The following is a 27282-nucleotide window of genomic DNA, read 5'->3' as shown; positions in this document are numbered from 1 at the left end:
TCGTTTACAACCTCATTTGGGATCGTTTGAAGCTGCATTTAAACTGCATTTTGGAAGTTCAAAATCGGGGCACCATATCAGTCCATTATATGGAGAAAAATCCTGAAATGTTTTCCTCAAAAACCATAATTTCTTTACGACTGACGAAAGAAAGACATGAACATCTTGGATGACAAGGGGGTGTCTTTGTTTTGGAAGTGGACTTCTTTAAGTACAGATCATGTTACATGAAGATATTATGTACATTTCCTACCTTATATGTATAGCAAAACTTAATTTTTAATTAGTAATATGCATTGCTAAGAACTTAATTTGGACAGCTTTAAAGGTGATTTTCTCAATATTTAGATTTTTTGCACCCTCAGATTCCAGATTTATAAATATTTTTTAAATATTGTCCTATACTAACAAACCATACATCAATAGAAGACAGGAAAGTGGGATCAGGAAAGGTCCTTGAGCCAGGATTCGAACTTGGGACACCCATAGCACAACATCACTGTATGTCAGCGCACTTACCCACTAGGCTATCGGCACCGAAGTCACTAGAAGCTTATATCCAGCTTATATAGAATAGGTCTTATTTATTCAGCTTTCAGAAGTTCAATAAATCTCAGTTTCAAAAAGATTGAGTCTTATGACTGGTTTTGTGGTCCAGGGTCACAAATGATGTCACTCAGGTGTTTGGTTACACACAATATTTACAACATCATCTTTTATGTTCAGCAGAAGAAAGAAACTCATAAGTTCAGACCAACTTGAGGGTGAGTGAATGGCAAACACTGTTCAACTACTGCAATGTTGAAACAAATTTGGAAAATAAAAAAAGTCAAAAAGGCCCACTATCATGTTGTTGTGATGGGCTCCTTCCGTCGGTGTAAATCTATGAGATTTTTTCCTTCTTTTATTGTCCTCTAGAGTAAAGCCTAATGTGGGGGTTAATAAATATGCAAGGTTGAGGAAAGTGTGCAAATGTGTTGTTGAACTGTTGCTGAAAACTCAAGTAAATGATGATTGTTTTGGAGGTGATGTGTGGAGTTTCTGCAATCTAGCACAATCTTCTTTGGCTGATTTTCATCTGTTAACTCTCTGCTTGTAAACAGACAGAATTGGTTAGGGCTCAAAGTCTACCCCGTGGGCTCGCTGCCACCACACTCGCAACACCTGCCAATAAAACACAGCAGAGGAAGAAAAAAAAATCATTAGTATCAATCTGTACACAGTTGTTTGTGTGGGATCATTTTAGAGAACAATTTGTGCAACTATTTTTTTAAAGCGTACTTAAATGTGTTTAGAACAGCAGTGTTGCCTAGTCTGCATTTTTTCCGCAGGATTGGGCTATTTTTATGCTGTTGCAGCTGTTGCGTTTGATTTCGATCAAGGGAAACCCCCGGAACATAATTGGAGCTATTTTAATAGCCAGTTTCCTTCAGAACATGATTGGGCTCGTTAACATAATTTGGCTAGTTTTAAGTAGCAACTGGGCTGGTTTTGTTACGCACACCTGGCAACCCTAAGAAACAGTAATGAAAAAAGTCAAGTAAATTTTCCAGTTACCCAGTAATCTAGAATTTTTGCTTCACATTGCTTAACACTGATAAGACAGAAAAATAAGGCTGAAAGTCAATGTATATGTGTTTATTCATAAGCACAATGGTTTGATGAAGCACTGACCAGATTACTGTGACCTAAACAGCTATTAGAGATAGTACAAGTGCACGATGACCCTGTTTATCTTCTGCTAACATGGCGAGATTTCAAAGAGCGGTGGACTGCGTCTGATTCACCTGGGCCAATAGCGCGTTGTTAAAGTTGGCTGAGTAATCAGCAGACACTCTGTTCCTGATGTGTCGCTTCCTCCAGGTAAGCCAGGCTTTCTGCAGCACACGGTGCTCATACTGCACCAGAAACATTGAGATAAAGAAGTCATGGTAATGTCAAATTGTAGTATAGATATCAGCACCTCACTGGGTGCTTTAGATACCAATATGTACCTTTTCGGGCTAAATATGGAAAAAAGGTGTATCTTTTGAGCATATACTACCCCAGTGACAGATTCTGAGTGTAGGCATAGAAAATAGGCCTCACCAGTACTGACATTAGTAGAACTACAAATAGCCACTACAAACATTATAATTTCTCTGAAACAGAAATCACTGAAAATAAGCACACCCTAAAAGTTGTTGACAAAACGTCCTTTTTTTTCTTTTTTTTTTTCCAACACAAAGGTAATTAATCTCTAAGGAACAGTGTATATGTAAGTGTATACTACTAATGAAGTGTTTCATTATTTTTAATCATCTTTCACCTTTAAAGAGTGGTGAGACAAATAATTACTCCAAGTACAAATAAATCATGTAGAAATTTATCTAAGTTCATAAAAATATCATTTAATGGTTAAATTTGAAAAATAAGTAAAAGTAGAAAAAAGTAAAAGTATATAAAAAGTGGGCAAGAACTATGTGCAAAAGAAATTAGAAATTTGTGAAAATCAAGTATGGCATTAACAAAAAGTAATTTAAATAGGGTCTATACACACATAGGCTGGACCTATTTATTATATATAATAACATTCTGGTGTCTCTGTGAGCCTAAAGCATATGGTTGGAGAATGGATGGATGGACATATAAATAAACTAATAAATAAGGATAAGTAATGACTATTATATACATATACCTAACCGTACATTTATGCCGCCAGCCACAGATCTTTAGCAGACAGATTAATTTGGATAACTAATTAATTGCTCATATTTTTTGCTCACAGTTTAATTTGGCACCAGGAATATTTTTGAGAAAACGTGACAAGCCTTTGGGAACAGAAGTGCTATTTCTGTTATCTAAATGTGGTTGAAACTTAGAAAACATCTTAAATATCTTTTAAAAAAAAATCTGTGGCATATTTTGACTTTTGAGGAAGGTTTGTATTCATAATATCTATGCTAGTTAATCTGTTGCAGTATTTATGGTGACTGAACTCAACTGGCTGTTAATTATTATAATAATAAATGTTGATTCATGTTGATTATTTACTTGTTGTGTACACAGCAGTGATGCTTCAGTTTGGTTTTTCCAGCAGGTCCAGTAACGACGGGTCAGTCCATGCAGTCCACTTCCCTCTATTGCTGTGATACTGATCATGAAAATATCATATTATTGTCATATTAGCAAGATATTCATAACCATTCTTGTTTCTCAAACTATCAAAGCTATCAAAAATGTTTTTCATATTGTTGTACTATTTCGAGAATCTAGCTCTAAATCAGCTCATTATTCAATATTACGGAAATATTCTTGAGTTGTAAGCATTTGTGCATGCAAAGATGTGATTGTGTGTGTTAGGTTGAATCTGCTATATTTATCTTTTACTTGTGGAAAACCATCACAGTGTTTACCTGTGTGCAAGCTGTGTTTGTCTGTGGTGAGAGGCTTTCTGCTGTTGTTGATAAACTTTGACCCAATGATGGAAAGTTCTAGATACTGCTCTGCCCTCCAGCCAGAGACTCACAGCCTCCTCCATCTGTCTCTGTGCTTTACGTTCTGGCAGGGAAAGAAGTTTTTTTGACACTTTAATGCACAGTCCACCCAAAAATTACAATTGTGTCATCATTTGCTCTACCTGACGTCACTCCAAACTTCAATTCAGACACAGCATTTTGTAAAATGCTTTGCTTGTAAAGTGCATTCGTGCTCTCAAATGTCACTCGGTTTGATATTGTTATCTAATGCAATGCAATGTAATTGACATTATATTTGCATGAGGTGATTGACCCAAATAGCTTCTTCAATTGCCTGCAGTACCTTACAGATAAATAATGTGTTACCTAATAGTAGAGGCAAAGGCAAAGTTGTAAAAACAGTAGTTTACTGTACCTTTAGCCCACAGTGACCACGTCCTCAGAACAAACCGGGCTTCATTTATTTTTTTCTTCATATAAGACATGTCTGCTACTTTCAACTGATCCCTGCTGTGTGTCCAACACATGAACCACTGTTAAGAAAGGTAAATACAGTTTATTTTGATTTATTTGTAGATTATATTATTTAGGCTGATTATATATATATATATATATATATATATATTTTTTTTTTACTATTAGCTATATACTATATAATTTTTTTTGAATACTGTGAACAATTGTGTTCACACTTTTTAAAACACTCAAAACTTACAATCTACATCTAGACCTTGATTTTTAAATTTCATGAGATCAACCAGATGACTGATAAAAGCCTGAAAATTTAATTCTTGAAGCTCAGATATTGTACACCTTTCTGGAGGTTTATTTTAGCTGTTTATGTCCTTAAGAATATATATTTGCAGTACAAGTGTCAAAATCCATCTCAATATGTTTTTACAGCTCCTCTCTTAGGAGGTCTGTCAAGAACTGTTGATTTTGGCCTGTCTAATTAATATTCATGAGCCTCTCTTTGATTGGCCTATTGATTTTTGAGTGATGCATGGCCATGCCAACCACCGGTAACTAAGGTCATGTATATTGTAGCCTGCTGTGGCTTGGTGATACTCAACAGGATGTTTCAGAATGGTATTTATGTATTTATTTATTTATTTATTTATTTATCAAACACCGAATGTAGTAAGGTACGTAACTATTGCTGTAGTAAAGACCCTTTCACACTGCACTTTCACACGTTAACTGCCGGTGTTGTGCCCAATTCTGACCCCCCCCACCCCAGTATTGGTAGGTTTAAGGTTAGGTGTGGGGGTGAAAAAAGGAGGGGAAAAGAGCTAAAAAAAAAAAATGGGAGAGATTTATTTATTTATTTATTTATTGACTGGTTTTTGTCAGCATTTTATTATTTATTTAGTGATAAAAAGAGATATTCAAAATTACTTGCGTTAACACTAATATGTCCAAAAAAAAAGGAAGATACTTTGTTTTAACCTAAATTTATCCATAGATTTTGATTTCCGCTGTGCCAGTTAGTGCATATTTAATTAGATAATGCCTCCCCCCCTGTTTGAAACTTACATGGTAGTTACATAGCCCCTAGACCTCAGTTATCATGAAAAAAGCCAGGAAATATGGGAACTGAATCAAACCTTGTTAAGTAATTTGTTGTTGAATGTTGTAATTGTTTTCCATTCTGCGGCCGCAGTTCTCCAACGCTGAAAAGCTTGATCGCTGACTCTGCTTTGATAGATGATGAGCAGGCTTTCCAGAGCACACTGCCTCTGCTGACCCTGGATCAGTGCTTTTCTCCACTGCATGAATACAGCAGCCTGCAGTCTCATCTCACTGCTGTACTGGAACCAGGCCTCTCTGTACCTCCGTCTCTGCGCTGATACTGTTTGTCCATGCCACGCCAGCAGAACCCTGAGTGCAGAACAAGACCTGATGAAGCCAAACGCATTAATGACAGCACAGAAATGCTATTCACTTCTTTATTATTATTTTTTACTAGCTTTTGCCGGTTTATTGAGGCCAGTGCTGGTATCACATGCATTTTTAGACAGCAAGTAAGCAAAGAAAAAAAAATTCATAAAACATATTTAAAGAGAAAAAAGGAGGGGAAAAGAGCTAAAAAAAAAAAATGGGAGAGATTTATTTATTTATTTATTTATTGACTGGTTTTTGTCAGCATTTTATTATTTATTTAGTGATAAAAAGAGATATTCAAAATTACTTGCGTTAACACTAATATGTCCAAAAAAAAAGGAAGATATTTTGTTTTAACCTAAATTTATCCATAGATTTTGATTTCCGCTGTGCCAGTTAGTGCATATTTAATTAGATAATGCCTCACTTGCATATTTAAACATAGCATTTCATTGTGCAATTCTTAATGTCAGTAATTAGCAGGGGAAAGTTAATTTTTATTTTTAATTTTCTTCACCTGCGTTGTCTGTAATCTCACCTCCTCTGCTGTGTCTGTGTCCAGTGATCTCTGCTCCTGATTCTCTGTCTGAACGCTGCTTTCCAGCACAGGAACGTGTTTCTCATCCTCCACATGATGTTTCTCTGCTTTCTGACACGTGAGATGTGCCATCTCCACTGATGCACTGCCAGTCGGGCCCTCTTCCTCTCAACAAGTTTCTGTTTCCACACACTCAGATGAAGACAGAGATGTTGTGTGTTTCTCCAGCAGCAGATGTAATGCAGGTGAGAGTGTGCATGATTGAGTTTGAGCTGCCAGAGGCTGAAGGCTCTCCGCTGTAGTCTCCGTGTCCAGACCTCCCTCAGCTCTCTGCTCACACACAGCAGCTCTGATTGATGCCTGAACTCATGAAGCCACTGACGGAAACACCTGTGGGTAAAACACAATGTATCTTCATTTATCCTTTGTTTCAGTGACTAAGACATGCAGCCCAATGCATCTAAAATTAAGGAATTTTCGTATTGATATTTCACACTACTATTCTGAAGTTTGGGGTCAGTTAAAAAAAAATAAAAATAAATAAAAATAATAATATATATATTATTTTAATAATATATTATATACATATATATATATTTTTTTTTTCTAAAGAAATTGATACATTTATTCACCAATGATGCATTAAATTGCTGAAAAGTAATAAATTAATAAAATACAATAAATACAGAGTAATAAATACAGAAAAACAGTATCACAATTTCCACCTAAATATGAAGGAGCACAACTGTTTTTAACATTGATAATAATAATGTTTCTTGAACAGCAAATCAGCATTTTACAATGATTTCTGAAGGATCATATGACACTGAAGACTGGAGTAATGATGCTGAAAATCCAGCTTTGATCACAGGAATAAACTGAAATAGAAAACATTTATTTTAAATCGTAAAAATATTTCACAATATCACTGTTTTCTGATTAAATAATTTCAGCCTAGGTGAGCATAAAAGATTCTGTTTTTAATTTTTATTAATTATAATATACTGACATTCAACCTAAAAAATAGGCAAAGTTTTAGCATTAATTTAACATGTATTATTGTGCTAAATAAATAAATAAAAATTACAGAGCACACCACAAATGAGTGATACCCTTATTTGATGACCTAAGTTGTTTTGGATGACAGTGTCCACTAGTAAACAACTTTTTGGTTTTTGCCATTTCCACACAAACCTGTGCTTTAAGGCTCTTTGGTGATAATGCTGAGCTCTTCTGAACTGCTCCACTGCATGGCTCCACCTGACAAATGATCTTCTCTTCATGACAGTCTTCCTCTTCTCATCATACTCACACAGGAGAGCATGTCGATGGCCCCTGACTAAATCACAAGAACACATACTGTGCATGTTTTATTGGTGAGGCAAACAAAACACAGTTGGTGATTTGGCATGAACTATACATACATTTGTAACAGTTTTTTTAACCCACTGGGCCTCTTCGTTTAGGAGTCACTCTTGGCTCCTTCACTGTCAAAAGTGACAGAAGCCTTGAAAACTTTTTGTTTTTTCAGGAAAATCATTGTACAATATTTTTGTTCAATAATATTGTTTAATTATTATTTAGAATTTTGAGGGGATTTTATGACAGTATGCAATATTTATACAATTTAATGAGTTTTTTTTCCCATTAGGGAAATTAATATATTAATATATTAATAATATATATAATAAAAATTAATATATATTTATTTATATACATTTTTTAACTATTTTTCAATAAATGCAACATTTCACATTAAAACAGAGTGAATGTTTGTAAAATCTTTTGGTTTTTTTTGTTTTTTTGAGAATTGTGCCATTCGGTGTCACTAAAAAAATAAAAACGTGTAATGTCATGTAAACTCCTGTATATCTCCCTATATACATATTATACATATATACAGAGGCTTTTGGATTACCATTGGTTTTTTTTTTTGTTTTTTTTTTTACATATTTTATTAGGTTTTGCTTTTAGATATACATTTAGACATTCTAAAAAACTATTTTTTTGTCAAGGTTTAGATAGTTTTGGTTAGATAAATATCAGGTTGCATTATGATTAAAATCAAACATTAAATACAAGAAAATTACTCTCCCCATCTCACATATTTTGCCTTTTATTATTATGAGAGGACAGAACAGATGAGACAGGAAGCCAAGTGGCCCAGAGGGTTAAACTATTATATAAAATGCATTTACATTTTTTTCTAATACATTATAATTCATTAATATTAGTTACTTTTCATTATAAATTATAATACGTTTCTATTATTAGATATTTGACATGCAATGCATGTGCTTATTATGTAGGCATTGTGAATTATATGTGAATACTAAATATATATAGGCCTTTTAAAGTAAAACTTCTTTATAGAAAGACAGAAAAGCAAAGGAAACATGCAATGATACAATTGGAGTAGTGATTTTGACTCACTGTGTGTATATTTTCTCCACTGCTGTAAGATGGCTTTGGCTCCCAGGTGGAGTGTGTGTTGTGCTTTGCTGCTGGCGAGTCGCTGCTGAGCGCAGATGATTCTCCACTGACAGAAACACACACGCAAGAGTCTGTAGTGTGCATAGAACAGAGCCAGTGCCTGCCTCCATTTACAGACCTGAACACACCTCAGCCAATCTAAAAAGACACTAGAATACACACGCTACCATTAACATACACATAACATTGTTTTACATCATGTTTCATGTTGCAGCTGAATAAAACAAAGCAAAATGTATAATCTATAGTTAAAACAAGCAGTTGACCATTTCAGTGACTGATGCTGATAGTACGCTGGCCAGTGTAATAGTAATATACACACACAATATAATTTGCATAACAGCAAATAAAAAAAAAAATGAATTAGATTTTACTTTTGTATTCTCTGTTTTCATTTTAATTTCAGTTGAAAGTTTTAGTAATTTTTGCTAAGTGTTTTTTTTTTTGGTCTATATATTGTTCTATAAGTCTACTTTTTTGTTTATTTATTATAATTATATAATTATTATAATTTAATTTAATTTAATTTCCAGTAAATATTTATTCATATCACATAATTAAATGTTTTTTATGGTTTTAGTTTTAGTTAATAATAACACTGCTTGTTTTATACTACATTTACTCAAAATTTACAGTTAAAAAAATACATATACATATATTTTTTATCATTTTACAAAATTGTTTTATATTTAAATACACCAGGTGACACTTCTACAGGTGTGGTTGTTCATAAAGATATTATAGGATTAATCATTCTTACTGATATATATAATATAATATATAATATCTAGCAGGACTAACCAGAAATGCAAAAATAATGACTTGTTTTAAATGATTTGCAGGTCTGTCTGGTGCAAACAGTGGTGCCTAAATTAACCATGACAGCTTTAAAACATGAAATCTGATATCTACCATAAAACAGCCAAAAATACAAGCCAGTGCTCTTCAGGCGGTCACAGATATGACATGTACCTGTTCAGTAGTGTGCGATTATAAATGGCTCTGGTGGTCTGCTGCTGGCGTACACGTGTAACCCATGTGGAAAAGCTCAAGTTCAGTCTGTGTCTCTCTGTTCTGCTCTTCATCAACTTAACGGCACACTTCTGCTGTTCACAGTGCGGCCCTACGGCCTAAAACACACACATCCAGACAGCAGGAGATCACAGATACCAAACATACAGATACATGTCAAAGCTTTCCAAATACCTTTTATACCTACACAGAAAATAACAACCTGGGCCTGTTACCATATAGGCCGTCAAGTGAACTGACTTGCCTTAACTTGACTTGATTGGTGCATTGAATAACATTAGGAATGTGTATTAAGAAAGTAAAATGGGTATGGACTTTTCAACTTAACACACATTGCCAGCCTTGTACAGCTGAGTTCATGTTGACTTTAAATCAGTGGTTCTCATACATTTTTAAAATACATTTTTAAAATAATTAAAATTGCAGGCCTTTTCATATTGTTGTGGATAGTGGGGGTATTGAAGTCAAAAAGGTTGAGAACCACTGCTTTAAATGCACAAGGAAGTGAAATATCAAGCCTCTTAATGCTAATGAAGCTTTTCTAAACGTGTTGACATGTTTAGTGTAACTAAGGCATCTGCTCTCCATATTTACCAGTCTGGTCCATGTAGTGAAGCAGTGTCTGAGTAGACTGGTGTCATGAGTCACTGCTGCTTGCTGCTCCAACATACGTTTCTTGCGTTTCTGGCAAACCATTTGTTTCCACTGAATGACAGACTGAAAGAGCACCCTCCTCTCCTGTATAAAAATAAATAAATCAATAAAAATAACAAAATAACCTTGTCCCTCAAACAACAAAATGATTGGTTACGGACATTTTTACAACATTTTTTGTTGTATGATAGAGACACAATGAAAAAGTTTTACAAATGAATATGATAAAAGAAGGCCACATGACTCATTTGCTATATCAGAGGTAGGAGAGTCAATTGGACATGACTTGACTCGAGTCCCAAATTTAAGAACTCGTGACTTGCTTGATTTACTAAGAAAATAACTTTGGCTTAAGATCCAGTAATTCCAGACTTGACTTGACTTCAACTGTGTGGCTCAAAAATGACTTTTTAACAACTGTAATCAATTTTTTTTTTTTTTTTAATAAATTTTTATACAATCTTTTGACAGAAGAGAATCATTTTGTTGCTTTTGGAACAATTCAAAATTGGTCATAAAAAGAAATTTGCTGTATGCACAATTTGCAAAGCCACGATATCAGACAAGATCACCACGACTTTGAACTTTACATTCATCACTTCAAAAAGAAAAGGTATGTAAGCTATAACTTGTTTGTTATAGTTAATTTGTGTAATATAATGCGTAAAACAACATGCTTCTTTATGCAAATTTATGTTTGGAAATGTAGATTAGGGCTGTCGATCAGGGTTGCCAGGTTTTCACAACAAAACCCGACCCAGTCGCTTCTCAAATCTAGGCTAAAACTAGCCCAATCGTGTTTCAAGGAGGGTCCCCCATTAAAATCACCTAAATACACGTTTTTAGTTGGGGTTTCCCTGGCAAATTCACATTCGAGGGACATAATATGACGTTATTGGGGTCACTTAAACCTGTGGACATGAAAAACATCCCGCGGGCAACAGTGTTAATGTAGCCCAATTCCGCGGGAAAACTGCAAACTTGGCAACACTGCTGTCAAAAGATAGTCAATAGAAAATGACTATTATAGACGAATCCTATGCTTTGTAGTTAATATGATGTAATACTTTATATTTGCTGAGATTTGCCTCTTTTCCTATCAAATCATAGCACTGTAAAGTCAGATATATCCATCTGTGGATTGACAGACAACAATATACAGAACTGCCAATTCAATTCATTGTTTTATCAATTACTGATATTTTCTGTAGCAGCATTAGAAATTATTAGGGACTTGAGGCAAAAATGCCACCAGAATTAATAAAATGCATCCGTTTTTTTCTTCTTTGGCTCAAATATGCTAACAATGTGTGAAAAAATAAAAACCAATATTTTTCAGACTTGGCACAGTTACTATAAAGCAGCATTTCTGTCAGAGGACTACTAAGTGATTTTGTTGATGAAGCATGTTGCGATGTACCCAGTGTCGGACAGCTGGGGAGTGCATCTGTGTTTGAGCTCTCCACACCCTGAAAAGCAAAGTCAGTTCTTCATGTCTCCTGCTGTTTCTACAGAGATCTGCCTGCAGTCTCATCTCTCTGTTAGTGTGCACTACACTCCACCACTGGGAAAAAGCCAGACTCAGATCAGGGTGCATCATCCTGCCGAGGGCTTGTAGAAACACAACCTGAAGAGGAATGAAAATGTGTCAGATTTATATGAAAAGAAGTGCTGAATTGAAATTGTTTGGTCCTGTTGGTGTCTTATTAATAATATGACTGGAGAGGCAAAGCTGACACTGGATCAGTAACATCACACTATAAAGTTCTAAATGATTTACCACAAGACTTATTATGGGATCCTAAATTAACTATGTGGTGGAAAGCATCAATACTAAAGATATAACAAAGAATATAACATATAACAGGAATCATGCAAAAAGGGTAACACTTTACAATAAGGTTCCATTTGTTAACTATATTTAATGCACTAACAATGGGCAATACATTTGTTACAGGATTTATTAATCTTTGTTAACGTTAGTTAATAAAAACACAACTGTTCACTGATAGTCCATGTTAGCTCAGGTCCATTAACTCATATTAATAGATACAACTTTTGTTTTTAATACTGTATTACTAAATGATGGAATAATAAATACTTGAGTATTTTTCATTATTAGATATTGTTAAATAATATAGTTAAGTAATGTTAACAAATGGAACCAAACTATAAAAGAAAGAAAGAAAGAAAAAGAAAGAAAGAATCCTATTTTTTTCTTTACATAAATTTAGCTTACATAGCTTTTTAAGGATATTAGATAGATTTACTGGAAAAAAGCAAAACACTGTTAAATGAATGAATGAATGAACAAATAAACGTATGAACAAATGAATGAATGAACAAATTAATGAACAAATAAACGAATGAATGAATGAACGAACAAATGAATGAATTAATAAATGAACAAATGAACGTATGAACAAACGAATGAATTAATGAATGAACAAATGAACGAATGAACGAATGAATGAACAAATGAATGAATAAATGAACAAATGAATGAACAAATGAACGAATGAACGAATGAATGAACAAATGAACAAATGAATAAATGAACAAATGAATGAACAAATGAATAAATGAACGAATGAATGAACAAATGAACAAATTAATAAATGAACAAATGAATGAACAAATGAACAAATGAATGAATAAATTAACAAATGAACGAATGAACAAATGAATAAATTAACAAATTAACGTATGAACAAATGAATAAATTAATGAATGAACGAATGAATGAACAAATTAATGAATGAACGAATGAATGAACAAATGAATGAATGAACAAATGAATGAACAAATGAATGAACAAATGAATGAATGAACGAATTAATGAACAAATGAATGAATGAACAAATGAATGAATGAATGAATGAACGAACGAACAAACTAATGAACAAATTAATGAATGAACGAACACATGAATGAATAAATTAACAAATGGACGAATGCACAAATGAATTAATGAATGAACAAATGAACAAATGAACGAATGAACGAATGAATGAACAAATGAACAAATGAATAAATGAACAAATGAATGAACAAATGAACAAATGAATAAATGAACGAATGAATGAACAAATGAATAAATGAACAAATGAATGAACAAATGAACAAATGAATGAATAAATTAACAAATGAACGAATGAACAAATGAATAAATTAACAAATTAACGTATGAACAAATGAATAAATGAATGAATGAATGAATGAATGAACAAATTAATGAATGAACGAATGAATGAACAAATGAATGAACAAATAAATGAACAAATGAATGAATGAACGAATTAATGAACAAATGAATGAATGAACAAATGAATGAATGAATGAATGAACGAATGAACGAATTAATGAACAAATGAATGAATGAACAAATGAATGAATGAATGAATGAACGAACGAACAAACTAATGAACAAATTAATGAATGAACGAACACATGAATGAATAAATTAACAAATGGACGAATGCACAAATGAATTAATGAATGAACAAATTAATTAATGAATAAATTAACAAATTAAAGAATGAACAAATGAATGAATGAACGAATGAATGAACAAATGAATGAATGAATGAACGAACAAATGAATGAATGAATAAATGAATGTATGGACAAATGAATGAATGAATGAACAAATGAATGAATGAATGAACAAATGAATAAATGAATGAATGAATGCCAATAGCTTTACTGAGTAAAAAAGCAAAACATTATTCATATTTTAGATTTTTAATACAAACTGCATGCTAAGTATCTGTAAAATATTTTTGACAAACAAAAATAACAAAAGTAACAAATTGTTTAAACAATCTAATTTGCAACTAACTGATTGTCTGATCAACACTACAAAGTCTGGATGGCAAAGCAGGATGACCTTTATTTTAAACTGCTTTAAAATTCATGTAAATTCTTTAGTTTTATGTAGCCTACTGGTTAAATTATAGCAGACATTGCATTCATGTCATGTGGCTGTGCTTTGATTCTGCAGCCTGTAGAGGGCAGTGCTGCTCTGTGTATGTGTGTGTGTGTGTGAACACACTTCCTCCAAACTTTTCTTTTCCCCTTGATTACTTACAGTATGTTTCTTAAGAATTACTCAGCTAAAGAGCAAACAAATAGACAATCAAATCAATCCCTTATTGTGTCAACAATACCACAATACTAGCAGTAGTTGTGGTGCTTTTGAAATCTGCACTCTGATGTGAAACCTAAAATCCTGGTCTAGGTCTTAAGTGGTCTGCTAACTGATGTAAATGATGAAAATGCAGGCAGTGGCTAGCTAGAACTTAGTCTTGTACCTGGGGCGAAGCGGTGGACATCAGAGGATCAGATGAGGATGAGGCAGAGGATGATGGATGAAGATGAGCCAGTCTGTCTGTGAAGAGCAGAACTCCATCAGAGAAACCAGCCTGAGTGTGTCTGTACCACTCTAGAAGAACAGCCCTCTGAAGAGCTCTATCACGAGCTGATCTCTGAGATCTCAAAGAGAAATGTAAGAAATGAGCAAAGACAAGACAGAGAGAGAAATATAGTTACAGAGAACGAGAGGATGAAGAGTTCATCATACTTTGCCAGCTGGTGTTTCTCTAATATCTCTGTCCACTTATAAAAAGTGTTGTGGAGCAGGAGTCTGGCTGATAGTCCTGCTGCTGAAATACCTGTTTTCCATTTCAACACTTCCATCCTACAGGCAATCTTTCCCTGCCCTAAAAAACATACATAGACAGACAGACTGATAATAATCAAAAATGTTTCTTGAGCAGCAAATCAGCATATTAGAATGATTTCTGAAGGAACATGTAACACAGAAGAGTGTAAATTCAGATTTGCATTATAAATTATATTTTAAAACATGTTTAAATAGAACAGAGTTATTATAAATTGTGTTAATAATTCATAATATTAGCGCTTTACCATATTTTGATCAAATAAATGCCTTGGTGAGCAGAAGAGATTTTTTTTTAAATCTGATACCAAACTGTTGAACAGTATAGTGTGTATCACTATTGGATTTGATCTGAAGTATATGCAGTAATCACACTTATGAAGTGTTCTAACCTGTGTGTCTATGTCTTGGATGAAACTGCTGGATGAGGAAATGCTTGTGAAGAGCGTGTAGCTGTAGAGATCTGCTCCAGTGCTGTAAGCATGTCTTGAGTGTCTGCGCCTTTTTCTGATGGCAGAAATGCCGAAGCAATGCACTGCGCTGAACCAGTGTTCTCCATGCTGATAAACACCTGATAAAACACACAGAGAATCAGTGGAACAGAATCAAACACTTCAGCAACCACACAACAACACAATTTAAGTGCTCAAAAGTTTGGGGTCAATAACTGTAAAATATGTATGAAGAGTTCAGATGCAAAACCAGCTAAATGCCATCTCGGTCAAAAATGAGATAATGATAGTGAGTGAATGCTCCTGACACATATTATACGTCCATCAAATACTTTTACTTCAAACTCACTAAAATACCAGCCTCAGCCCAATCAGAAGTACGATGAAATTAATTTCGATTTGAGGTCATTTTCATGCTTAAATTCAGAGTAGAATGAGCAACAACTTTAGCTGAATACCAGGGTTGTATGTGATATGAACATCATTTTTGAACAAAAGATATGGCTTTTTCAACATGTAGTAAAACAAGACAATATTTTATAAAAGCAATGCAAAATTTATAAAGGAAAATTCAATGCAGCAATCAAAAAAAGTCATATGGCTTGTTAGGACCTATGGTAAATAAAATATGTGTGACAATTATTACAGCTTCATTCTCCACTCTGGTAACCTGTGGTTTAAGCAGTCTTGACAGAACTTTTCAACCCACTTAAGATTATATTATTCTAAATGTTACAGGATAAGCTGGTAATTTAAATAGGACACAAAAACACTTTTTTTTGTTTGTTTGTTTTTGGAAACGGAAAGTCGAGCTCATCCATTTAACCTTTCAGTGTAATTTTAAGAAAAATATATGAATTTTTTATTGTAATATTCATCAAGCTTAACCACTTATTATTTTGGAAGTCTGAGGGAGCAAAAAAAAAAAAAAAACCTAACCCCAGCATTATCAGTTTTTTTTTTTTTTTTTTTCCCCATTTAATAATTATTATTTTATTTTATTTACACCAATTTTGGGATAACTGTTTGCATTTCAGACATCATTTAACATGAATATAAAACAACAAGGCTCATAAAATATTTAGAACAAACTTCTGATATTGATTAACACCATTTTTTTTTTTTGAAAAACAAGGTAACTGACATCTTTTGAAAAAGGTTTTGGTACTGTATTTGTATAAAATGCCAGTTTTTCAACATCTCATTTGAGTGTAACAGCCAGATTGCAAATGAAGTACAGCAAAACAAGCTGACTTACTGTGAGACTTGAGCTCTTTGTGAATTCTCCCATATTCTCTTTAACTCCTTCCTCACCCGAGTACTTTGGCGGCAAACGACAAATGCAGTCTGCATTCTACCTTTCTCCAGCAGGAGGCGCACTCTCTCCAGACATCTCCTTGTGTCCCGCGTCCTCTCTATGACATCTCTCCACTTCCTGAAGGTTACTGCACAGATTTCAGCAGCAGCCGTCACTTCCAGTTTCTCACCTCAGCAGACTCCCCTCACATTCGCTGTGAAAAGGCCTCAGGCGCAGTGCTGTCAGTGTCAGGGGCAGTTACTGAACACTGTCAGTCATTCCTGTCCGGAGGAGACCTCCACCTACCTGCTAACATCCATCTGGAAAGCATCCACGGTGCTTTGGCACTCAAACGTGTTAGCTTTTTCTTCTGAACGTAGCAATGCCAGGAGTGCAGGGTGTGTCTGTGCAGAGAAATGTACAGGAAACAAATAATGTGGTAGCTAGTATATACAGCATTCTAATAGTAAACTTGAATTTGCATTGACATATGCACCTAAAAACTAGATTTTTGAACAACTGTCTGTACCAAAATCACCTCCACAATGTTAGGGTGTTCTGAAGGGTTGCCCTAACCTTGTTATGCAGTTACTAGGGCAAGGGTCACCGCACTCGGTCCTGGAGGGCCGGTGTCTTACAGAGTTTAGTTCCAACCATAATTAAACACACCTGAACCAGCTAATCAAGGTCTTAATAGGTACATACTCTGTACTAGGGTATTCTAGACAGTTTCTAGGGCTTTAATATGTGATTAGTAGTGTGTTCTGCGTGTTTAAAACAAAACCAACCATTATCTAAATTCCTTAAAGGGGTCATCAGATGCTAAACTTGTTTGAACATAATTGTGTGTTGGCAGTGTGTGTACACAAGCACCCTATTATGATAAAAATCCACCCAGTGGTATTTTTGTAATCTTTATAACACCAACACAATTCACACCGACAAAGGCCGCTCCCACGACTGATTGACATGATCGTCTGACTTGCCCTGACTAAGTTAAAGCTGCCTTTCCACTATCTCCGACAAGCGACAGAACAGAAGTCATTCATTCAAGGTTAGAATTACCAATATTTTGAATATTTTAACATTATTCTTTAAGCACTATTTAAAACCGCCTTTCCACTGCACACGACATTTGGACACGACTGCCGCTCCCATAGTGGTGGTCGCACAAAACTTTTAAACTGGTCGTGCAGCAACCGTTACCTCGGCATATTCGCCTTGGTAAAATTAATGATTTGAATTAATATATAATCAACGTATGAATGTTTCGTCACAAAATAAATGACCCCCAAACAAAAACATGGTAGGTTTTATGGGGCTAATCAACGTAAATAATGATTTAATAATTCTAAAATAATTATTTCTGCCATAATTATTCTAAAAGGCACCATCTTACAGAAATAGTGTTTAAAGAATAATGTTAAAGTGAACAAAATACTGGTAATTCTAACCGGACGTTCATAGTTTTTAATAGAATGGATCACGTCTGGTCGGGCAGTCCTATACGTCTAACTGCTAAAGTTCAAATATTGCATCCGCAGCTCAAATCGGATCTGAAATTTCCACATTTGTATATGATGAGACTTTTAAGACTTTTTTAAAACTTTCAACTGGTTGTAATGGACGCTTTTCACAAGCCTGTGATGATGCGTTTCAACGGTCATCATCATCATAAATCCTTTAAAGTGTTTTATATTTTGATTTTTAAAAATATGTATGTACATCTATACTATATAAATATGTACTTTGTATTATATCACCTTTTCATCATAGTATTTCTAATGCCACGTCTATGGGAGGGAAGGTAAATTTGACATTGTTCAAATTGTGACTGCCGATATCAGTCTCTCTCAGTTTTTTTTCTTTTGATTGAAAGTCGTGAAAACACTATCATGTAGTTTTTCTTTTGCTATTTGAGCAAATGGGAATGCAAAAAATATATTTGTGGTGCTCTCCCATTCACTGCTCTTGGATTTTACCGAACTATGACGACTTCCGCTATGAGAAACCCGGAAATGTGAGAAAGGCCCTTGGTTTCTGTCTTTTTGCTTTTGCCATGTTTGAGTCTTTAAGTTTGTACTTTATAAACTATAAAGTTGTATCCCTAATGACACATTTTTTTCCGACAGTGTTGTTGGTTTTTGTGTTCTAGCAGCCATACAGGAGAATGGCATGAAGGTTATGTATAGTGTGAGAGACAGATCGACTCGTACCGGCTCAAAACAAACTGTTTTTCTTTGTCTTTTTGATGTGTTTCTGCTCTTTTCTGCCAGAGATGAAAACAGTGACGAAGGTTGCTTCTCTGAACAGACTGAATCAACGTCTCCAGCTTTTTCTGACTGTTTCTGACCTTCCATTCCGTCCATGCCGATGCTAACAAATCCATCCTAGAAAAAAACAAAAACAAAATTGATGTCTAAGGGAAACAATCAGGATATTTATGTAAGATATAGCACATTCTGAGAATGCAGTCAACATTTTGGTAAACACTTGGTGACACTGATGTAACACTGACACGATGTTTGTCTGTACCTGTGCTGATGTGCAGCCAGCTGTTTTCTCTGCCAGGTTAATGTCCACAGGGTCCAGGCTTTGCTCTGGAGTCGTCTCTCCCACCAAACACATGCCCACCACTCCTGCTGTCTTTCTGATATACGCTTTAGACACAGATGCCTCCAGAGCAGCCAGTGCTTATACAGTACAGATAGACTGTCAGGATATAAAACATACAAACACACTTACAGTAGATGCACAAGTACGCTGTCATTCAAAAGTTTGGGATCAGTAAGGTTTTTTTTTTTTCCCCTTTTTTTTAAAAAGTCTCCTAAGGCTGCATTTATTTGATTAAAAATACAGAAAAAACAGCAATATTGTGAAATATTATTGCAATTTAAAATAATGGTTTTCTATTTTAATATACTTTAAATTGTAATTTAATGCTAATCTGAATTTTCGGCATCATTACTCCAGTCTTCAGTGTCCAATGATCCTTCAGAAATTATTCTAATATGTATTATTCTAATATTTATTATCTTTTTCTATGTTGAATATAACATTTAAAAGAATAGCATTTATTCAAAATATAAATCTTTTTACAATATACAGTACTGTGCAATAGTTTTAGGCCACTAGTATTTTCACCAACAAAAAATGGTTTTAAGTCAGTTATTTCTATCTTTTGCTGTAGTGTGTCAGTAGGAAACATCAGTTTACATTTCAAAACATTCATTTTGCCATTAATTGTAATAATCCAGTGAGATTTTTGTTTGCACAGGGAGTCTGACAACAGCCAGTGCTCCACACTGATCTAATCTCATTATCATCCAGTCTGTCTGGAATGACATGAAGAAACAGAACAAACTCAGAGTAAATCCAGAAGAACTGTGGCAATGTCTCCAAGACGCTTCAAGAGACCTGCCTGCAAAGCTTTCTGAAAAACTATGTGCAAGTGCACCTAGGGCCAAAGCTGCTTTAAACACAAAGGATGGTCACACCGAATGTTAATTTAATTTAGTTAATAGAAGTTAATTGATAAAGAAAATATATTTATGACATGTATGAATATTATTTTTGACAGCACCCTCATTTTACAGCAAGTCCCTAAAGTTACCACAGTTCTTCTGGATTTAGTCTGTCTGAGTTTGTTCTATTTCTTCATGTCATTCCAGACAGACTGGATCATGATGACATCATGGCAAAATGAATGTTTGGAAATGTAAACAGATATTTCCTACTGACACACTACAGCAAAAGACAGAAATAACTGACTTGAAAGCCTAAAGCTTTTGCACAGTACTGTAAGTCTCTCACACTCAATTTAACACAACCTTGCTGAATAAAAAAAGTTAGTTGATCTCAAACTTTTAATTTTAAAGGGGTCATCGGATGCCCATTTTCCACAAATTGATATGATTCTTTAGGGTCTTAATGAAAAGTCTATAATATACTTTGATTAAAAATTCTCAATGGTTGTGTAAAACAACACCCTTTTTACCTTGTCAAAATCAGCTCTGCAAAAATCATCTCATTCTGGTCGAGGCTGCTTTAAATGTTAATGAGCTCTGCTCACCCCGCCCCTCTCTTCTCTCTGTGGAGTGACGAGCCTGTTTACTTTAGCCGCGTTTAGCCATGTTTAGCCACTAAACTTGCTAACTAGCACTTTATTAGGAAAGGTGACCGCAAAGATTCATAAAAAAAACCCTTATACTCACTTCTGCTGTAAGTGAAGCTGGATCACGAATGATTTGCGTGAACATAGACGGATATATGTAGATCGGGAGGCGCATTTTTATTCACAAACAAACGTAATCCACTGCATCTTCAGCGGCTCAGATGTCGGGAGTAAATGATGACCACTATGTGCATTATTACATCCAGCAACACAACACCTCAATCAGAGATATTCTTGTCTAACTTACATCCCTGCTCCGGCATCCAAACAGTGGAGGTCGGACTGTTACAGCTGATCTGAGGTAAAACACTCATGTCAATCAACTATTGTGGGAGTGGCCTCTGTTGGTGTGACGCCACAACGACAGTCATCTGAGAACGGCTCGATTTGAAAAAGGGAATATTATTTTTACAGATTAATTAAAAACCACTGCATGGATTTTTATCATTATAGGGTAGATTTGTACATACACTGACAACACACATTAATGTTCAAACTACATGAAAAAGTGAACTTTGCATTCGATGACCCCTTTAACAGAATTTTTACCATTTTGAATATTTTTAAATTTATATTCATCAAAAAATCCTGAAGGATCTGAAGAATCATGTGACACTATGACTGGATTAATAATGCTGAAAATTCAGCTTTGCATCACAGGAATAAATTACATTTTAAAGTAGATTACTGTATAATAGAACATAATTATTTTAAATTGCAATAATATTTCACAATATTACAGTTTTTTTCTGTATTTTTTATCAAATAAATGCAGCCTTGATGAGCATAAGAAACTTCAAAAAGTCGTACTGATCCCAAACTTTTGAACTAGCAGAGGAAAATCCTAATTCATGTCCAAGACTGTGACTCAGGCATTTCTATGAACTCTTACTCATGATGAGGTAACTCTAGGTCTGACCCAGATTGCAGGATGATTCTTACTGATGATGAATCACAGCCGTTCTGAGCACATGCAGGTTTCTCCAAGTGGAGCATGTGGTCATCAGAGCTAAAGATCTGCTGGGCTGAATCAGTCGTTTTCTCAAAGCTTCTGTGTTGCGCTCACTGTGGAGTGAGTTCTTCAGATGCCTGCTCTCATAGTGATTCTTCCACTGTAACAGAACGACAGTATTGCCTTTAAGAAGTGAAGCTGAAATGTTTGTTTAAACTACTGTCTAAAACCACAAGGCATTTTAGCACATGTCTGTGCCACTATAGTTCATGTTATCATAGTCAACTTTGGTGTGAATAGCGATTACAAGGCATATTCTTAGAAAACACTGACATTTTGTATGAATTTAACTGAAATTGTTTTTAGTGACCACTCAAGAAATGCTTTTCGCAGTTCCATTGTTCCATTACAAATATCTAAATCAAGATTAATTTACTTGAAAAGCAAAATGACTTGATGTATTAAGTTTTGTTTTCTGGAGAAAAAAAAACAAAAAACAAATTTTGTTAGTTTTTGTTTAAAACAAGAAGAAATATCTGCCAATGGAGAAAGAAAAAAGTGTTTTCCCTTTCAAACAAGATTTTTTTCCTTTAAATTGTTTTTATTTTTTATTTTTGCCAGATTTTTTTTTTTTTTTTTTTTTTTTTTTTTTTGTGTTACTAACTAACAAAAACTGATACGTTTTTCAGAAAACAAGACTTAATATCTTAAGTCATCTTGCTTGTCAAGTAAATATATCTTGATTTAAGAATGTTCAGATATGTGTAATGGAAAACAAGACAAAAATACTAAGTAAGAGAATTTTATTTGCAGTGTTATGGGGACGCAAATGGCACTGTTGAGAATTTGGCAGATACGGTTCTCTATAGTCTCGAGGTATTGGGCTTTTGTACTCTTCCCACCTGGTAAAAACTCTGATAGAGCAGAAAAGCGCTTCTCCTCCTCTCCACTGCATCGGTTTGAGCACAATGCATGTTGACGGCCCATCTCAGAGCATACAGAGCTTTGCTTAGAGCCCGTCTCCTGTCATGACAGCAGGCCTGAGACAGGAACTTGAGTCTATTGTTCCATATCCTCAGATATCGCAACTGCAGACGAAACCGGTACAGATTCTCACACCTGTGTAGAACACACAGTGACAATTAAATAAACCGTAACAATGCTGTCAGCAGCACAGATTTCAAGGCCCAGTCTCTAGATGAGCCTCTTAATCTCAGTCTAAACACTGTACATGGGTTTTAAAAACATTTCATTCTACCTGTTCAACTAAACACACAATTACAGGTACGTGTCACAACAAGTTAGATAATTATTGTAACACCAGCTTTGTCAGAAGGGTTATTACGCTTTCACAAGCACTGGTACTTGACACAGATCATATATTTTCTGTACCTTTCTGCTATTTTCTTTTCATCAAACTCATCGCCGTGAGCCTCTGATGCCACATCAAGCTTTTCAAACAAAGAGAAATATGTTAAAAATGTGTTCAGTAAAGCTTCGTACAATTAAATATAAGTATATTATCCCTTCAAAACACCCTAGTCAAAACAATCTGCAGTGTGAACAGGTTTCCTTATAGAAGCTGATCCTAATGGAAACAAATAAGAATGCGGTCACACCCTTTGAACAGCAAAATGCATATTGACAGGAATCTGTGCGATAGGAAATTTACAACATAGACTCATTGGAAATACGTGCCTGTGGCGGAGTTTATTACATTGCTTCTTGCAACACATTAAAAGTTAAATACGTATTGAGTGCTGCTAAAGTGCTTTCAGTTTTATCTGAAGCAGATGCATGTAAATTTGGCAACATTTAATTACTTTGGTTGTTGTGCCTATCACTGTAGTATGGAAATTAAATGTCCGGTGAGTTATGTTTAGAAATAGCGTTATGTTAACCCTAGATTAAACCTAACTGACAGTGTTACAAAAGCAAACGTGAGGTTTTCTTATTTGCTCTTTTATTGCAGTATCGCAGTTGTGACACTGTGTCAGGTGCACTACCGAGCAAGTTTACTGTGTCAGAAAAGCTATACATACAGAGGTCAATTTTACATACACCTTGCAGAATTTGCTAAATGTTAATTATACCAAAATAAGAGTGATCATACAAAATTCATGTTATTTTGTATTTAGCACTGACCCGAAATACAATTACATATAGTCCACAAGAGAAAATAATAGCTGAATTAATAAAAATGACCCTGTTCAAAAGTTTACATACACTTTGTTATGTAGTTGCTGGTGCTGGATGGAAGACAGGATACAACGTACGACACAAATCTTATTTTAATCACTTCCAAGAGGAACTGGCAGGAACACAGAGCGATAATCCACACACGTAGAAACACAAATCAACAATAAAGACCGACAAGGGGAGTGAGGCACAAAGAACACTATATATACAGAAACAGGGGAGTGGCTACAAACGAGATAACAAGGGGAAGTCCAAATATGGGTAAGACTAAACCAAAAACACTAAACCAAGAGGTGGAGCAAACGGAACAAACCAAAACAACAAGAAACACTGGGGGAAAAACACTAGGAGACATGTAACATTACCCCCCCCTCCCGGTAGGTGCGTCCCGCACCGTAACAATACAACTGGGGAGGGAGGGCGGGCGCCCTGGAGGCTGATACGGGACAGGAACATAGTAGCTAGGGAAAGCCTCCAGGGCGGATCAGGGAGCCATGGCGGATCAGGGAGTTCAGGAGGCCATGGCTGGACAGACAGTTCAGGAGGCCATGGTGGATCAGGGAGTTCAGGAGGCCATGGCCGGACAGACAGTTCAGGAGGCCATGGTGGATCAGGGAGTTCAGGAGGCCATGGCCGGACAAACAGTTCAGGAGGCCATGGCGGATCTGGGGGCTCAGGAGGCCATGGCCGGGTAAACAGTTCAGGTGGCCATGGCGGGTCTGGGGGCTCAGGAGGCCATGGCCGGGCAGATAGTCCAGGAGGCCATGGTGGATCTGGGGGCTCAGGAGGCCATGGCCGGGTAAACAGTTCAGGTGGCCATGGCGGGTCTGGGGGCTCAGGAGGCCATGGCCGGGCAGATAGTCCAGGAGGCCATGGCTGAACAGGGGAGTAGCCCCCCAAAATTTTCTTGGGGGAATTTACAGTTCTGCCAGCCCTAGAGAGCGCTGGATGAAGCGCCGGCTCAGGAGGGCGCGAGCTGAAGGAGGAGCCGACTCAGGAGGGCGAGCTGGGCAGAGCTCCGGCTCTCTGGAGGGCGAGCTGGGCAGAGCTCCGGCTCTGGAGGGCGAGCTGGGCAGAGCTCTGGAGGGCTCTGGAGGGCGAGCTGGGCAGAGCTCCGGCTCTGGAGGGCGAGCTGGGCAGAGCTCCGGCTCTGGAGGGCGAGCTGGGCAGAGCTCCGGCTCTGGAGGGCGAGCTGGGCAGAGCTCCGGCTCTGGAGGGCGAGCTGGGCAGAGCTCCGGCTCTGGAGGGCGAGCTGGGCAGAGCTCCGGCTCTGGAGGGCGAGCTGGACTTTGTCTTGGCTCAGAGAAGCACCAGGAACTTGACTTGACTCAGGAGATGTAGCCGTGACGTGACTTGACTCAGCCGTGACGTGACTTGACTCAGGAACCACAACGGTTATGAGACTTGACTCAGGAATGCCCGCAACAACTTGGCTTGACTCATGGGGAACCGCTGTGACTTTACTTGATTCAGGAACGACAGCTTTGGCTTGACTTGATTCAGCCACTTGACTTGACTCAGTAGCTGCAGCTGCAACTTGACGTGACTCAGAAACTTGACTTGCCTCGGGAAACGCAGCTGCAATTTGACTTGATTCAGTAGCTGCAACTTGACTTGACTCGGGGAACACAGCTACAACTTGACTTGACTCAGGAACTATAGCCGTGGCTTGACTTGGGAAGGCTGGGTGGAACCAGCGGAGGCTCAGGAAGGCTGGGCGGAACCATCGGAGGCTCAGGAAGGCTGGGCGGAACCAGCGGAGGCTCAGGAAGGCTGGGCGGAACCAGCGGAGGCTCAGGAAAATCAGGGGAGATAATAGGAGCCGTGAACTCCAGTGGGATTGCCCTGTCCATAATGTTCATTCCAGCTATCATGACTGGGGGCTCAGGCTTGGCGGCCATCTTGGCCGCCCTGGCTCAGGCTTCAGGAGGCCATCTTGGCCGGGGGCTCAGGAACGGAGGCCATCTTGGCCGGGGGCTCAGGAACTCAGAGGCCATCTTGGCCGGGGCTCAGGAACGGAGGCCATCTTGGCCGGGGGCTCAGGAACGGAGGCCATCTTGGCCGGCAGGCTCTGGCGTGGCGGCCATCTTGCGTGCAGACTCTGGCGTGGCGGCCATCTTGGCGTCTGGCGTGGCGGCCATCTTGCGTGCAGGCTCTGGCGTGGCGGCCATCTTGCGAGCAGGCTCTGGCGTGGCGGCCATCTTGCGAGCAGGCTCTGGCGTGGCGGCCATCTTGCGAGCAGGCTCTGGCGTGGCGGCCATCTTGCGAGCAGGCTCTGGCGTGGCGGCCATCTTGCGAGCAGGCTCTGGCGTGGCGGCCATCTTGCGAGCAGGCTGGCGTGGCGGCCATCTTGCGAGCAGACGCTGGCGTGGCGGCTGCCATCTTGCGTGCAGGCTTTGGCGTGGCGGCGGCCTGAGGTGCTGGGCTGAGGACCATCGTGGAACTAAGGTAGACTTGGGGACACGCAGGAGACAAGGAGGGTGTGAGGTCGCTGGAGTGATATGCGGAGGGCTCTGGCTGTTGGTGAGGTGGGGCGACTGCATGTTTCCAGATGGGAGGAGGATTACCATCCTCCACCATGACTTGGAACGAGGAACCACATAAATCAAGAACAAAATTTATAAAGTCTGCTACAGGACGGTAGCAATCATTAGGACTAATCAATTGAAACAAACTATCATCTTTGAGTCCCATCTGGAAACATGCGTTAACCATCTTGTCACTCCATCTCACCAGATGGTAAACACTCAAAAACTCCTCCACATATTCCTCCAGCGAACGCTCACCTTGTTGCAGGTTTAGGAGGAGGTCATCAGCCCAGGTCATCCTTTGTTTTTGGTCGGTCTTTTCTGTTACGTAGTTGCTGGTGCTGGATGGAAGACAGGATACAACGTACGACACAAATCTTATTTTAATCACTTCCAAGAGGAACTGGCAGGAACACAGAGCGATAATCCACACACGTAGAAACACAAATCAACAATAAAGACCGACAAGGGGAGTGAGGCACAAAGAACACTATATATACAGAAACAGGGGAGTGGCTACAAACGAGATAACAAGGGGAAGTCCAAATATGGGTAAGACTAAACCAAAAACACTAAACCAAGAGGTGGAGCAAACGGAACAAACCAAAACAACAAGAAACACTGGGGGAAAAACACTAGGAGACATGTAACATTATTCTTATACTATGTTGTTACCTGAATGATCCTGTTTTTTTGTTGTTGTTGTTGTTGTTGTTTTTTTGTTTGTTTGTTTTCTTTTAGCTGTTAATGAGTTGTTTGTCTTGTTTGTCCTGAACAGTTAACTTATTTTATCTTCTGGGAAACATGTGAGTATCTTCTGTAGTTTCTGAAGGACAGTACTGAATGAAAAACAAAATTATATTTAGGCAAAATAAGAAAAATGTACACATCTTCATTCTGTTCAAAAGTTTTCACCCCCCAGCTCTTAATGCATGGTTTT

At 37.1% G+C, this 27282-nt stretch overlaps 2 protein-coding genes across 2 annotated transcripts; both read right to left on the bottom strand.

Moving 5' to 3' along the window:
* LOC127169976 (uncharacterized) lies at window positions 1–6109 on the bottom strand. Its single transcript, XM_051117695.1, has 7 exons — window positions 5881–6109; window positions 5066–5339; window positions 3874–3991; window positions 3396–3540; window positions 3034–3133; window positions 1788–1898; window positions 1–1164 (listed from the first exon to the last, which is right to left on the bottom strand). The coding sequence occupies exons 1-7, from the start codon at window positions 5973–5975 to the stop codon at window positions 1114–1116; spliced, it is 894 nt and encodes a 297-aa protein (XP_050973652.1). The 5' UTR covers window positions 5976–6109; the 3' UTR covers window positions 1–1113.
* LOC127169861 (protein SFI1 homolog) lies at window positions 6049–27149 on the bottom strand. The gene is made up of 18 exons (XM_051117521.1): window positions 27018–27149; window positions 23008–23066; window positions 22518–22734; window positions 21606–21775; window positions 19025–19201; window positions 18706–18879; window positions 16796–16893; window positions 16451–16637; window positions 15133–15311; window positions 14642–14780; window positions 14373–14553; window positions 11480–11686; window positions 10000–10143; window positions 9346–9503; window positions 8314–8522; window positions 7075–7219; window positions 6138–6270; window positions 6049–6072 (listed from the first exon to the last, which is right to left on the bottom strand). Exons 3-18 carry the CDS (start codon window positions 22587–22589, stop codon window positions 6049–6051), a joined length of 2397 nt encoding a protein of 798 aa, XP_050973478.1. The 5' UTR covers window positions 22590–22734; window positions 23008–23066; window positions 27018–27149.
* Window positions 27150–27282: the final 133 nt, after the last annotated feature.

This window comes from Labeo rohita, chromosome 8, assembly GCF_022985175.1.
Source record: "Labeo rohita strain BAU-BD-2019 chromosome 8, IGBB_LRoh.1.0, whole genome shotgun sequence".
Classification (NCBI taxonomy): Eukaryota; Metazoa; Chordata; class Actinopteri; order Cypriniformes; family Cyprinidae; genus Labeo; species Labeo rohita.
The sequence above is the reverse complement of the archived record's forward strand: the minus strand, read 5'-3'. Positions and strand labels throughout refer to the sequence as shown.